The sequence below is a fragment of the Coffea eugenioides genome, chromosome 3, assembly GCF_003713205.1.
Source record: "Coffea eugenioides isolate CCC68of chromosome 3, Ceug_1.0, whole genome shotgun sequence".
NCBI lineage: Eukaryota > Viridiplantae > Streptophyta > Magnoliopsida > Gentianales > Rubiaceae > Coffea > Coffea eugenioides.
In genome coordinates this window covers 29942834-29959044 of record NC_040037.1, presented here as the reverse complement: position 1 = coordinate 29959044, position 16211 = coordinate 29942834, and the positions used below count along the sequence as shown (strand labels likewise).

Genomic DNA, 16211 nt, shown 5'->3' with positions numbered 1-16211 from the left:
CTTGAATGACATTGAGCCTAGTTGAAGGGCTATTGTGGTAACATTTCTTATGTGTGACTTTGGGGCTAAATTGAAGAAAATAATGAAGTCATAAATAACGAAAAAATAGCTAAATACAAAGGGCATGCCGCCCAAATTTTCATTCGAGAACTAGGCGTGTGTACTTGTGATTCGAGCGAAGAGTTGAGGTTGAATTGAACTTGAATTGTCTTGGTTATTCGAGTCCTCTTTCATAGAGGTATATAAGCTAGAATTCGGCCGAAACTTATACCCTTGGAAAAATGAAAGTAACGACTAATAGAAAAACGTTTTCCTCGTCTTTTCGACTCAAATGGGGATTTCAAAGTTTAATCGCTTCAAAATTTTAAAATTTTAAGAGCGAGCATGAGTTTTCTAGGACATGATAAGTAATACGAATATTCCTCAAATGAGTTTCAATTAATTGATTTTCGTTAAACGAAACGTTTAAGTGTCGAACCTTAGTTGATTTTCAAAACTCTTAAACGATGTTTTATCGCAGATTTAGACTCCCAACAAGGAGTAATACTTGAACGTGATCCATAGAAGCGCTACATCTTTGGTGAGTGCTTCCAAATACCTTATTGAACTTGACACTTGTTTTTCATACTTGACCAATGTGATTAAATGATATATGATTGGTTTGATCGGGTAAAAGTGTATTTTATCACACTTGCCCTAATATGATATATTCTTGTTCATTGGTTGCAATTGAATCGATATACATGCATATGATTCGTACCTTGTCTGGTATTCCAGAAATCCTATGGCTAGTTACTCGAGTCGAACCAGCAAGGGTTTGGTCGATTGAGTAATGAACTTGGGATCTCTTGTTTTGTTGAGTGGAGTGATACCTTCTCGATTAATCGGTATACTCGAGTATCACCACCAGTGTTTATTGAGGATTTTGGACCCAATAGGGGGTTTGGATGGTGGACGGAGATTGTAGCTAAGTGGTGTTCTATTAAACTGGTTACTTTACGTGAAAGTTGACGGAGTGTCAACTACTACTTGATCAAGCTCTAGTAAAGCAATGGAAACATGGCTCTTGAGAGCCACCTGTATCCTTATACTTTGATTGTTATTCATAGTGTTATTGTTTCTTTTAGAAAAGAATTTTACACTCGCTCATTTTGAGATTTGATACTTGAACTGTTATTGCTCATTTTCTTGACTTGTTATGCTCGCTATTTTCCTATTCTGATACTTTCACTTTTAAATAATGGTCAACTTGCTATTTGGAATTTCATTGGGTTTTTAACTCATTCCACGCCATTTGTTTTCTTTACAGGGGGTACGAACGAGGCGTGAGACTTGTACAGACTAGCGTAGTCTAGTTTTTGTTTGAATTTTGTAATTGAACTCGCACTAGTCGCTCAATTAGGGTTGAATGTATTTAGAACTCTAATCTTTTGATATATTTGGGGTTGTATGGATCTTTGAGACACAAATGAATGTAATTGTACTTGCCAAACTTGGTAACTGTTATTTCCTTTATTCTTGAAGTTGTACCCTATTTTAGTTGAAATGAGTGAGTGAGTCCTGGCAAGAGTTGGGCAGGCGGTCCGCTAAACCCTAGGGGAAGGCGGGGTCGTCACACATTTCCTCCATGATTTCGTTTGCTTTCATTTCAAGAGCAGGCATGCGTTCCAGGGCTGTTTGAGATATCATGACCCTCAAGTTATTCCACAGCATTTGAATGTAGTCTCGATGACATGTTAAGATCACATTTTGGGGGCAAAATTCAGACACTTGAGGTGCCCTTGGCCACGATGGTGGATCGAAAACTTTAAATTTTTTTTGGCTGATGGAGTTATATATTCTGCCTTCTGTGACGTGATTTGCTGGATCGCATTTTCATCATCTACCGCCTTTTTGGAACTCTCACTAGCATCCTTTGGTTGGGTAGAACTGACCACTTGTTTGTCCAAAAGTTCAAATGCAGTAGGTCCTTCAACTGATGCTTGGCTTGGTTCTCCATCATCAATGAAGATCAAGTCTTGATTATCCAACTGTAGGGAAAACGTTATGAGACAAGTCATGAATATGAAATTAACAAACAAATTTCAAATGCTAAATTAAAGAAGGTAAGGAGGGTCCTTACAATATTGGCACGGCTTATACCAGGCACAGATATATCCGGAATGTCTTTAAAGAGTTCTTTAGGATCTAAACCAATATCATCCAAATGGAGAGTCATTAACTTGGTCTTTTTGCGCTTCCAATGCTGGTTCGTGCTAATGGATTGTTCATCCTCCTCATCAAAAGGGTCGCTCCTCTTCTTCTCATGGGAATTGCAAGAATCATGATCAATAGCCTTCACAATTTTTGAAGGAAGATGAAATGAAGTACCCTCCGGAAATTCTTCATTAGGAGTAAGGTTTTTAGGGGTAACAGCCTTGTTGCTTGAACTCTTCAAATTCTCCTTCTTGCTTCTCACAGTCTTTTGCTTCATCTCAAGACTATTGTCAACCTTGGAAGGATTGTTCAGGTTTGCAAGTTCCTTTCCTTTTGATTTCTTTTGCTCTCCATTTGATTGGACACTCTTAATCAAAGCATCACGCCCTTTGAGGAGATGATCATCATGCACCATAGACTACCATGTTTGAAAGCTTGAAAATGTATGTTTGCTAGCATTCAAGGGATAGTTAGGAAAAAGCACCTTCGATTCTGTTTTATTTTGGATAGCAGTGCGCTAAAGTATTCGACTGAAGTCGTAATTTGTGGAACGAACATCTGCTCCAAATTCCTGTGGGGAACTTGATAAAACCCGAATTGCCGCTCGAATCTATAGGGGCTATATGGCTCAACAAGGAAGTCTCCATCAGCATGCAAAACTAAGTAATTTAAGCAGGAGCTTACAAAATAACTTAGTTCTGGATTCGTTAACTTGTCATTATCAACAAAAAGTTCATTTTGATTCTTCACAAGAGAAGTCGTCTCTCAAGTTGCTTTGTCTCCTCGATGAATGAGGTCGCGAGCACTGTTTTCATCAAAGTACCATGCACCACCCTCTTCAGAATAATTGGTCATTGTTGGTTCATGCATGGTATTTGGAGTTAAATAGTGGGTAGAGAAGCAACTCGCTAGCCAAGCATATACATAGTACACCGGAAAAGCCGCGCGCGCGCACTCTGAGGTAGATGAATTTGAAATTTTGTTGAATCCTCGATAGATATTTAGCAAGACAGGAATAGCGAGGCAAGTCTTACGGCCGGCGGCCATCGTACTAGCCATTTTGAAAGTAGATGGCCTCATATAGTAGAGGTCCTCAACTGGTAAAACAGAGACACAGAGCCAACAAGATATAAATACTGCAAGATAGATCTCTTCTCGCAAGTGAAATTTAACTCTAATGATATCAAATACGCCATTGTCCTGACTTGAAAACTTGCATGGTTGTCCAATTTTTCCATCCGGATTTTGGGTCGCTTGAGCACGAGATGCTCTCTTTATCCTTCTCTGCTTTGGTTTTGAATACTTGGTTTTGCCTTTAAACCAGAAGTTAATCCATTGGGTAGCTGAAATTCCATGTCTATTGATTTCTCCATGTTGAAGATGGTGGAGGGCAGCGAACAAATACTCACAACTTTGTGGAATATGCCTTAATTTATTTTTTTTAACTCCAGTTAGTTCCTCTGTGCATGGAATTACCTCTTCATAGATACCCCCAATGATTAGAAGTCCTCCTAACTTGTGCAAATCCCAAAGTGAGAGAGACAATTCTCCGGCAGATGTATGTTAAATATTAGTATCCGGGCACCATGCCTCGCAGAATGGCCTAAGTACATAAGGATTCCTATCGTATGTGAAGAGAGAAACATATAAGGCGTCAAACAAGTGATTTTCACGGAGCACTTGTTTACTCCTTCCGAGAATATCCTCCAACCACTCCCAATAATATTCGACATAACTAAATGCACCACTAAGCCTCAAGGAAGGACCCCCAGTGTGCATCTCCGTCTATGATCCGCCTGCCAAGGGTTTGAAAAGGAGTTGCCCTTGGCTCCTTATCATGAATAAGGGATTTCAAGGAGTGAACTTTCGTGTCATTATCTTGAGAAAGTTTGAATGACCAATCCTTCAGCTCTGGGTACTGGTGAGAAGGCCACTTGCCAGAGTAAGTTACTTGTATAGGAGGCACCAATAATGTTGTCTCTTTGTCACCAGGGTCATCATGGCTGTCGGCGATAAGAAGAAACTTTTCGTCTGAAGATATGTCTTTCTTGAAGAGCACCATCGTATCAAGGTCAACTTGCAACAAGACAAGAAAAAGAAAATCGGGTTAGATCGAAAATAGTAAAAGGTTTCTCGAGTTTTGGTGAGTTTCCATTGAAGTGGGTAATCACGCCTCCTCCTTTGTACTCCTCAAGCCATAATATGGCTCTCGTGGGAGTTTGTGGTTGCACCTTCTTCAAATATTGGTTGCACCTCCTTTGTGTACTCCTCAAGCCATAATATGACTCTCGTGGGAGTTTGCGGTTGCGCCTTCTTCAAATTTTGGTTGCGCCATCTCCTTTATACTCCTCAAGCCATAATATGGCTCTCGTGGGAGTTTACGGTTGCACCCTCTTCAAATCTTGGTCGCAACTCCTTCATGTTCTCCTCAAGCCATAATATGGCTCTCGTGGGAGTTTGCGGTTGTACCTTTTTCAAATTAAATGTCCACCATATAGGATGTGTCGGGGGATCTTCCTTTCACATTACGTAAAAAAAAGGAGAAATCACCATCAACAAGGAGTAAAAGCCATGGAATAAGTGAATTACCTTAGTACCCCAAGTGATGAAATCCTCAATTGTAGAATCACGGTCATGATTGAGGCGAAGATGCAACTTTATTTGCAAGCTAAAGAAATAAAAGAGGGGAGGGTATCGATTTGCCTTGAATAATGGATACCGACACAAGGTGCAAAAAAAAAAAAAATCACGAAGGCAAAGGGGTTGTGCGAAAATAAAGTTACACAATGAATAACAATTGAAATCAAGAAAATGGTGGCTTACAAGTGAAAATCTTGAATATGGCATGCAACCAAATAATGCTATTGGAATGCTAGTTGCTTTCTTTGACTTCAAGGTCTCTATTAAATTCAAACCATCAGAGATTCCTATACACAAGATTTGGAAGCGTACCATGGTAACAGAAAAGAATGACCAAAAAAAAATCTAAAAAAAAAGAAAACATTTTTTTTCTCTTTTCTCTTTCTTTCTTTCCAAGGTGGAAATAAATCAAGTTTTGACAGATCTCAATGAAATTTGGCGAACATCTGTTACTCGACCAACATGTAGTCTTCCAAAGGCAGTAAAGATGATTACCTTCAGGGTGCACGTGTAAAACATGTTTCTTCCTCAAATATTGTGGTAGTCTTCAGTAAAGATGTTTGTCACAGCTTCAAGACAAAAACATGTCTTGTGCAGCTTTATAAGGTGCTTGGAGGAATCATTTTAAGAAGTTTTAAATTTTGGGCAGCTACTAAATTCAGTGATTACCATTTAACTTTTTGGAATCACATGAATTTGGTTCCTAAGATTAACTTCAAAAGCTGGAAGTCAGTTTAGGAAGCTCTTGAAATTCAGCATTCAGAGGTTGCCAACATTTGTTTTGGAAGTACATTTTCGATTTAGGAAGTGTTGAAACTCTGCAAATTCCATTTTGCCAAGTGCCAAAAACAAGATTTGGTAGTCAGCGACCTAAGAGCAAACTCCAAATTTCGGCATATGGTTTTCACGCAGAAGCCCGCATCGCATAACGAGATGGGAGTTTCTAATTTTGACTGGTTAAAGCTATGGTCTGGTATTGCGGGGCGGCATTTCCAAAGACTACTAAATTAAGAATTGGAAGATTCAAAGTGGAGACTCGTGACAATTGCCTACCCAATTGGAATTTGAGATGCAATTCTTCAATTGATATGAATGATTCTCTGCTAAACAAAAAAAACGGATCATCATATGCCGAACGCTTGAAGTATTTAATTTGGTTTGACTTTAAGTGAACGGTAAAAAGATTGATACTTCAAGTCTTGCTTCTAGCGACTGCATGCAATGCTTCACCAAGTCTTGAAGTGGGGGCATTTGTAGACAAATAAAATTTATTTATTCAAGATTTATTTAAATTAAATTGACCTTGATTAAATTAAATTAAATTATAGAAGTCCATTATGTTTTGGACTAGCAAATTGGGGCAATATTAAATGGGCTATTAAATCAAATTAAATTTGTAATGCCCACTCAAAGTAAAGTGAATTAATTAATTTATTAGTTCACAAGGAACTATTTAGATTGGTTCATTATTTAAGCCCAAGTTAAATGGATTTCTTGAGGGACAAGTGATCCAAAATGCAGGAAGGTTCTGAGGGTTTTCTTGAAGATTTAGCCTACATATTTTGGCTATAAATAGAGGTCTTCCCTCAAGACAAAAAGAGATAAAAACATCCCTAACTTTCGGAGAAACTCTGTCAAATTCTCCCAAGAGTTTTTTTTTTTCTGAAATCCAAGTCCAAATCAAGCCAAATAAATTCTCCTACCATTGGTGTTGAAGACTTAAGAGTTCCAAGTGTTTGACGCTACCATCAAATCAATCGTTTTCTACGCCAAAATTGTAAGAACCACTCCTTCAATCGGAGAATAAGCTTTTTGGGACCTTCGATTGAAGCCATTCGAAGAGAAGAATCAGGGGATTAATTTCTTTGATTCAATAATTTTCAGAGATTGTAACCTACTTATTATTTAATTCAATAAATTTGTGCAAGTTTTCTTGTCTTTTATTTTAGGCAACAAAATTTGTGCATACAGGCTGGTTCCCTATTTCATCTTTGAGTTATCTGATGTTCTGCTTCAAAATTGGATTAGTTATCCATTTATTTCTTTAAAGTTATATTTGGTTAACTATAAAAGAGTTTCCATAACTATCAGCAGAAAGAGGAATGCAAAATACTATAACTAAATTAAATCTTCTTGTCCATTAATATCAAAATTAGCTATAATATTGAATGGATGGATGTTTTAGTTATAAGTAGCCGCTTGTTATGAGTTAGTTGAGATTCTTCTTATGTATATAGACATCTTCAAATCCTGACAAGTTCGCAGACTTTCAAGTTAGCAATCAAATTAATCTGCTAATTGTAACACTTTTTTTTGGATGTGTAAATGTCAACTGTAACATTTATATCGGTTTAACAAGGAGAGTGAGTAGAGATTTAGATGAGGCAAGATGAATAGTTGACATGAAGTCCAGAGGTTTGGGAACATGACGAATTGTGTTCTGTAATTAGATTGCAAATGTTAGGCCAGTTAGTTTTGGTTTTGAAATTTTCGGTATCATGGTTACTTTGACAACTTGAGTTTGTTGCCCTTGTACTTGCCCATACCAAATTAAATACGTTTTGCATTTTCTGGTGGACAACTTGTTCAATTTCATGTTTAAATGAAGGTAAATGCAGTTAGTCTATGTCATGCTTTTGGAGCCTTGCTTCCATGCTAGTCATTTTAAGCTATTCCAGTTTTAGATGGTTGATAACATTTTCTTGTGAATAAAAAATCATCTTATAAAAGGAATGGAATTTTCCTCACGTTGAAAGAAGAAGTTCTTTCTTTGACCTTCTCAGGAACTTCTTCTACATATACGGGGGGTTTTTGGGTTGTACTTTGAGGAAACTGATTAACTGTTCAGCATGAAAGTTTTAGAAGATGAGCTGTGCACTTCCACAAGTATGATGAAGATGAAGAAGAGTATTCTTCTTTGGAAAATCTTGTTGTCCCTAAACTTTCTTTTATCCTCTTCGACACTCCTATTATTTAGTAAGTTGCAAATGGCAAGCATGGAATTAGTTGCTTTAGATATTCTATAATAGAATATCTAAATGTGAATCCTAATTATGATATTTGCTTTGGGTTTTCTGATACATGGTGATTTACTTATCAATCATGCCATCCCAGTTGGATATTTCTTCTGCTTGCTGCTGCTATTAATGTAGTGGAATTGAAAAGTATACTTTCTTCTTCCGAGAGAATAATATTTGTCCACATGCCTTCATGTGTTTCTTTTGATTTCCCTTCTTAGATAAACATTTTAGTCAAGTTTAGACGATGCCTGTTGGAAAAGAAGTTAATGAATTACTTGTGTTATTAAGAATTGTTTCTCGGTTGAAAAGCAGATATGGCCAAGATGTAGTGAATCAAATGCCATGCGGGGTATTTTGAATTAGAAACAGATGATCTAATATGAATAACAAACTGCCATCAGGTAGATGGCTGGTTTGAGGTTGAGTTTCATGGTTTCTCTTTCTTTTTTTTTTTTTGAAGATGAAAATATGGGATAAGATTCTTGAAATGTGATTTAGTCCTCAAATTTTGTGAAATTTGATATCCATTAACATTAATAGGTTTGAAGCCATTTTAGATTCTTTTCCGATCCTTAAATTAATTACTGAGATATTGATTAGTGAGGTATCTACATTGCAATAAGGAAAGAAGCAATGTGGATGCTGAATATCATCAATGTTTTATTTCTTCATGGGACGATGTTGACCATAGATAGTAAATAGTCTGTGCATCTTTGTCAATTTTTCTTTAGGGCCTTTTAGAAAGCACAATCATCAGCAGTCTTTAAACTTTTCTTTTTCCAACAATCATTTTTCACTCACTGGTGCAAATGTCGAATGAATTTGGATATTGAGTTTTCGTCCTTTTCCACACGCAGCAAAATAACTGAAATTCATTACAACTTTTTTGTTTTTGAGAACCTAGACACTGCTATGGACCATGTCGTGGCCCTGGCTAGTCCTGATTTTAACACCTGTTGCTTTTGAAACAAATTAGACCACTTCCTTGTCTACAAGCCTTTAAATAGTGACATTTTTATTTTTTTTTTGCATGCCATTCACTTTATGTTTCTTCAAACTAATGTAAGAGCAATTCTGCATGTCATTACAGTTAGGCTTGTGGATATTCTCTTAGTTAAAGTGTTATTTTTTCTGTTTTATTTACTAACTGTTTGGTCTCAAGGTTAGCTTGCATCCGAGTACACATTAGTTGTGTTGTCTTAAGTATCTGAAGTGGTTTCTGAATTTAACCTTGGCTTATCTATCATAGTTATTAGGGTTTTTATCAGTTTACCTCCTTAAACTATACCCCAACTATCAGTTTAGTCCCTAACGTTAACTTTTAGTCACTTAAGTCGTTGGACTAATGGTGTTGACCGTTAGTCCAAGGACTTAAGTGACTAAAAGTTAACGTTAGGGACTAAACTGATAGTTGGGGTATAGTTTAAGGAGGTAAACTGATAAAACCCCTATTTTATAATTTACTTAAAAAGATATGTTTAGATCCAACTTAATTATAAATGGACAAATATACCCATAAATTGCCCTGCTAACTAACTAAAGTTTAGTGAAAAATTTTATAACAAAAATACCCTCTCCTTGTACTTTAAGTATAAAACAAGGATTAGAAAGCTTTTCTCTCCTCTATTTTCTTAAATTGTTTACAAAATTTTTTATTTTGCGCAATACCTTGTCAAAACATTGCAAATATGATGATATCGAAGTGTGAAATTTTATAACCTGTTTGCACATCATCGAGCAAAGACAATCTTAGAAGGAAAATTTTATAGTTATTCCATTATAAGGTCTATTTTTTCTCAAGTGATATGTTAGTAAAAAAAATTTCCCTAGTGTTCCTTTTCTTTTCATAATTTTCCAAATTATAAGAACATGCGAATTTTTCCAAATTGAAGCAATTCTCACATATTAGCAGGGCAATTTATGGCTATATTTGTCCATTTATAATTAAGTTGGATCTAAACATGTCTTTTTACGTGAATTATAAAATGCCTTCTCATTTGACCGTTAGTCCAAGAACTTAAGTGACTAAAAATTAACGTTAGGAACTAAAATGATAGTTGGGGTATAGTTTAAGGGAATAAACCGATAAAAACCCTAATTATTAAAGGTGTGTCATGGAGGCACAGCAAGGGGCAATTTTTGCACATACTTTCTGATATAGGAAATTGTAAGAAAGCTCACATCTTTTTGGCTTGGGAGAAAGAAGCTCTTAGGAACGCAGTTTTTCATTTTTCTCCTTTTTTGTTGAGTCTTTAATTTTAGAGTTGGCTCATTGAGATGATTATTCAAAATCTTTAGTGGTTTCTTAATATTATCTACTTTTCATCATGTTGTTTCGGGTTGATGTACATTCTTTATTGTGACTATGATGGTGTGTTAATATGTTTATGACTCTTATATAAACGTGCTTAGTTTTTTGAGGTTGGTTATTGATGCTTTATTTTCTGTGCTCTTATTGTGAATGATTGAATATTGCATATGCTGTTTTTTTTTTTGGGTTCATTTATTAGTTATGCACATCTAATGTGAAAAAGCAAGTGTCGTGCCTTAAGCCTAAGATGCAGGGACCTTGGTCCCTAGATGCGCCTTGTGGCTCAAATAATTAATATCTCAAGAATTACGTCAAACAGAGGGGTGCCAGTATCTTTGATTTGAAAGTGTCCATATCGTTCGTTTGTGTTTCATTCTATGTATTAATTCAATATCTAAGAAAACGCTTATACGAACGCAAGTATTCAGACTGTATGATATATATATATCCTATAGGTCTCCACTCACACTACTGCATAGATATGTTTGCCCTTTTATTCCTGATAGTGCGATTCTGCCACCTGCTACATTTTCTCAGCTTGACCCGCAAACTTCATATTTTTCCTATCTTCCTAATAATGCTTCTTAATTTATGAGAGATTAGTGTACTTTTAGCTTTCTCAACGGAGAAACAAAATCTGAAGGAACTTTCTAGGGAAATTTACAGAGCTCCTCCTTCCAACATTTCAACTCGATCTAGGAGGCATCGTAAGAAGGTCTCACCTATTTGTAATTCTTGCAACTGTCTTTCTGCGTTTGATTTTAGAATAGTTTTTTTTTTCCTGATTTTTGAGGATATGGCGTGTGATATACTTTAGTTTGCTTATTGTATATTAGATTCATTAGGAATTGAAACAATTTTTCTCAATTAACCATGCCCTCCGTTGACCCTTGGACTTAAGCGGTATCTGTCTATGTGATGCAGAAGGAACTGCTTTAATTTTCATATCTGGTGTTCTTTGTACAACTCTGAGGACAACTAATTTTAACAGTTACAAAAATTGAATTCTTAGAAATAGTCAATCTTGGAATTAGGAGTTGGGATTCGTTCAAGATTTTGGGATATTAATTGAACTTGTCAAAAGATAATCAAGATTCCGAAATTTTGCTGACTAATTGTGTGATAGCCTCTTAGTTTTGGCTTAGAAAGAATAGTAGGTGAATGTATGGACCATCTAGAATATAAATATTTCTTTCTTGAAAAAGGTAGAACTACTAATTTTGTTTTGTCTTGACCTTTCTTCCAATGTAATAATATGGTTTATTTAATATTTGTTTCATAGTTCTGCTGGGTATGCAAGGTTTTCCTTTTAAACAAATTAAGAAATTCTCTTATTTTTTGTGGTATGTAGGAAAATTGTACTTTTTTACTTTATATACTGGTTTTTCTTTGGTGGACATTTTTATGTGAAATTGAGTTTGAGTTTTTCTCTTCAATTCCACAATTCTGTTCGACATTTTGCTTCAAATCTTGTTGTGGTGTTATGAAATTCCCACTTCAACTGCTATGAGGTGGGAAGATTACTGATAGAGAGTTTAGGTCATTAAAGATATATTGGAGTTTAAAATTGTTTCTAGTTCCAATCTGGTTTTGAGCCTTTGTTGCTTATGTTAAAGATGTCATAGATTTGCAGCATATATTGGCAGTTGAAATTACTGCACTGAAGGTCAACACAAAATTCTGCTATTTTTTTTTTTAATTTCTAAAATTCCGCTTTTGTGTGAAAGTTTTGTCAGACAGATTGGTTGATGGAAGCCATGTTTTAACTCTTGCTTTGTTGCTGCCTTGTGCCCTTTTGGAACCTAATCTACACCTTTTAAGCAAGTTACTAGAAAAATGCATCTATTACTTTTGTCTCATTAAGTGTTTTTAGACTTAAATTGTTTTCAGTTGCATTTTAAGGTCTTTTTGTTTAGCTCATGCCTTGAAGAAAATGTTATGTCATGAGTAAGCCACTGATTTACGTCCTAGAACTTTCTGGTGATTGTATATGGTTTATAACTTGTCATGTTTAAATGTTTAATAAGTGAATGTTGTTTTGTAGGTTGAACTTCCAAAGGGACCATCATCCTTCACCCATATTTACCATAATGATTTTGTTGGCCGAAAGTAAGATTTCACATTGTTTGTGCTCCTTGCTGAGTGATATTTACTCTGTTGAACCGAGTGGTAAATTTAGAGCTTGTCTACTCTTCTCCTTCTTATGGTATGTGATTGCTTGTATGGTTTTTACTTAGATTACTGACACTTTGCTTCTGGACATCTTTAATGGGCAAAATTAGGGACGCAAAGAAAACTCATCAAAATTTCATTTTACCAATCTTAGTTTGCAAATTAATGTAACATTGCAAGCACGCACCACTTGTGTTAAGGATGGATAAATGTAATGAAGTAGCTTTGGATTTTAGCTGGACGTTTATTCCTGCTTGTAATTATTTGCCTTTGAAATCACATATTAAAGTACTGCTTTCTGCTCTCAGACCAAAGAAGCTGAAGGATGATGATGTGGCCATTTGTGTCTATAAATATGATAACCCTGAAAGTGCGTGCGGAGAGGGGTGCTTGAATGTCATGACCAGCACAGAATGCATACATGGGCACTGGCCATGTCAGGACTATTGCAAGAATCAGGTAAGTTTTACTATTTGAGTTATCTATTGCAAAAATTTCCACAAGGGGACCATAACCTTTGTCTGAGTTTTAGTCCCAAGAGAGATTTTGCAAGAAAGTGAAACAGGACTGGTACTATAAATAATTTTTTAGCCCCTAGAATGATGATTAAGTTGCTATAGACCTGCTACATGATTTCTGATATGGCTTATGAAAATCATGTTGTTGCTGACTCTGATTACATTTTAGTCTTCCCAGTTGACACATCTTGTGCTGGGTATAGGTCCCGTGATGATGTGGAAAAGGACTTTACATCTGTTATCACTGAGTCTGAACTCTTATATGAGGTGGACCTGTATGTTTGGTTAGCGTTGAACCCTTGCCCTCGAGAAACCACATTAGAAATGGCATTAGTATACTTGCTTCTTGTACTTTAGCCGATGGATCTAACACTAAAATTAAAGAACTAGGTACTGTAGAAATTAATCCATCTTTTCCGTTGTCTTCTGTTCTTTACGTACCCAGTTTGTCTTTTAATCTAATGTCTGTTAGTAAGCTTACTAAATTTCTATAGTGTTCAGAAATTTTTTTCTCTTGATTTTGTTGTCATTCAGGATTTGAAGACAAAGAGAACGATTGGTGGAGGGCATGAGTATAATGGTCTTTATTTTCTCAACCCCAATGGTTCGATTGCATGTCCTACTACTGTTTTTTCTCTTGAAATTCACTGTCGTTGGGTCATCCATTTCTACAAATTTTGAAAAAGTTGGTTCATACTTTGAGTCAGTTGTCTTTATTAGAATGTGAGTCCTGTCAGTTAAGGAAGCATCATTGTGTTTCTTTTGCCCCTAGAGTCAATAAATGGGTTTTTGAACCCTTTTTGTTAGTTCATTCTGATGTTTGGGGTTCTAGCCGAATCACTTCAAAGTTAAGTTTTAAATATTTTGTAATCTTTATTGATGATTTTTTCAGAGTTATATGGTTTTATTTAATGAAAGATCGTTTAGAATTATATTCCATTTTTTCTGCATTTGTTACAGAAATAAAGAATAAATTTGGTGTGCCTATAGTATACTTCGCAGTGATAATGTGAAAGAATATTTTTTCACTCCTTTTGATACTTTTATGACTAAGTCCGGTATTATTCATCAGTCCTCTTATTCCCACACTTCACAACAGAATGGAGCTGCGGAAAGAAAAATTAGACATTTAATCGAAATTGCTCGAACACTTTTGTTGCACATGAATGTGCCCAAACAATTTTGGAATGATGTAATTCTAACTGCATCTTATTTAATTAATCGCATGTCATCTAATATTTTTGGAGGTCAATTACCTCACTTCATTTTTTTCCTCATGAACCTGTGTTTAAATTATCTTCTCGTATTTTTGGATGTGTGTGTTTTGTTCATCAACTTATTTCTGAGATGGATAAATTAGATCCTCGTACTATTAAATGTATTTTTTTAGGATACGCACGAGCGCAAAAAGGGTATACATATTACAGTCAAGTTTTAAATCGATTTTTTACTTGTGTTGATGTTACTTTCTTTGAATCCACCCTTTATTTTATGAAACAAGGTATGCCTTGTGAGTTAGACCAGTGTCTCTCTTTTCCCTCTCTTATTTTACCAGTCCCTTTCTCTTTATTACCTGAGTTATCTAGTCCACCAGATTCCGCAACTCGATTATCTCGTCCTAATTTTCAAGTTTACTTTTGTCGTTCCATAGTTGAGAAAGCTTCTGATATGTCATGCACTTCATCAATTAACTCTCAATCTTCAAATCCAGGTATGACGCCCTCTTATGAGTTAGATCTTCCTATTGCTTTACGCATAGGTAAGAGGTATTTAATTCTCATCCTATTTCTAATTTTGTTTCTTATTCTTGTCTCTCTCTGTCATATTCTTATTTTGTTGATTCACTTGATTCTATCTCCATTCCTAAGTATATTACCCATGTTCTCAATCAGCCTGGTTGGAGATTAGCTATGCAAGAAGAGATGTCTGCTTTGGAGCAAAATGGTACTTGGGATCTTGTCCCTAAGCCTGTTGGTAAATGGGTGTATACTATTAAAGTTCAGCTTAATGGTTCTATTGATAGATTGAAGGCTCGTCTGGCAGCTAAAGGATTTACTTAGGTGTATGGAATAGACTACTTAGAAATATTTTCTCATGTCGCAAAGATTACCTCTATTCGTCTTTTTATCTCTTTGGCAACAACCTATAATTGGTCATTGCATCAGTTGGATGTGAAAAATGCGTTTCTACATGGAGATTTAGAAGAAGAGGTATATATGAAACAACCTCCTGGCTTTGTTGTTTAGAAGGAAAATTCGCGGTTGGTTTGTCGTCTGAAAAAATCCTTATATGGATTGAAACAGTCTTTTAGGGCTTGGGTTGGTCGGTTTAGTAGTGTTATCATGGAGTTCGGTCTGACAAGATGTGGAGTAGATCGCTTTGTATTTTATCGGCATTTTAATGTTGGTAAGATTTTATTAGTTGTTTATGTGGATGATATTGTGATTACAGGTGATAATGTTGTGGGGATCTGGAAACTTAAATCCAATCTGCAGGCAAACTTTCAAATAAAGGATTTAGATCATTTACAATATTTTCTGGATATTAAGATTGTGACGACCCCACCTCCCCTTAAGGCGAACCAAAGGGTTCGGCGGACCGCCTGCCCAGCTCTCGCCGGGACTCAGTCGTTCACTACAGTCCTCAAATGAATTACAAAATAAATCTCAAATATACATCCAAGTCTCCAATAATTACATATCAAAAGCGAAGCGTCCACGCTTCCGCTGCGCCACTCTGATCCTTAATACCAACTATGATACAGGAGGAATTTCAAAATTTAAAGTACACATAAGATAATTCATCCGATTACAGGAATAAGTACTACAAGCCCTTCTTTCGCCACGAGCCATGTGGAGGGGAATAAAATAGTTTTGGGGTGAGCTAGAAACTCAGTGAGTAACCAGTAAAATCAGTAAGCAGATATATTTCACAATAACGTATTTCGATGATGTCATGATTCAGAGATCAAATGTACGTTTATTGCTCTCGTGAGCCAGTGAAATCGTTGCACTTAAACACCCAACGCTCAAATAGATCCAGTAACAGTGAAACAGTAAGAGGGAGCCATTTGCTCCAGATGAACAGTAAACAGAGGTGGAGACGTTGGTGTTTAGCACAAGACTTCCCAAGAACTCAGTGAAGCCAAATCATGTCATGAACTCACATGCAAGCACGCATGATATGCAGTCGAGTAAATAATGCAAGAAACGGTTCAAAAGTAACTTTAGAAACAGTTTAAGGTCATTCACCTCCACGACTCAGGAACCATCCATCATATATCATTACCTTGTCCGAATCTAAGCCCTAAATCACAAACTCAAAGTCATATACAGAACCATCTCATTTCAATAG

General features: G+C 36.0%; 1 protein-coding gene across 1 annotated transcript; it reads left to right on the top strand.

The window, feature by feature from the left end:
• Positions 1–5733: 5733 nt before the first annotated feature.
• LOC113766386 lies at positions 5734–14917 on the top strand. The gene is made up of 7 exons (XM_027310582.1): positions 5734–5809; positions 10782–10882; positions 12212–12276; positions 12648–12798; positions 13392–13461; positions 14569–14616; positions 14766–14917. The coding sequence occupies exons 1-7, from the start codon at positions 5734–5736 to the stop codon at positions 14915–14917; spliced, it is 663 nt and encodes a 220-aa protein (XP_027166383.1).
• The last annotated feature ends 1294 nt before the right edge of the window (positions 14918–16211 follow it).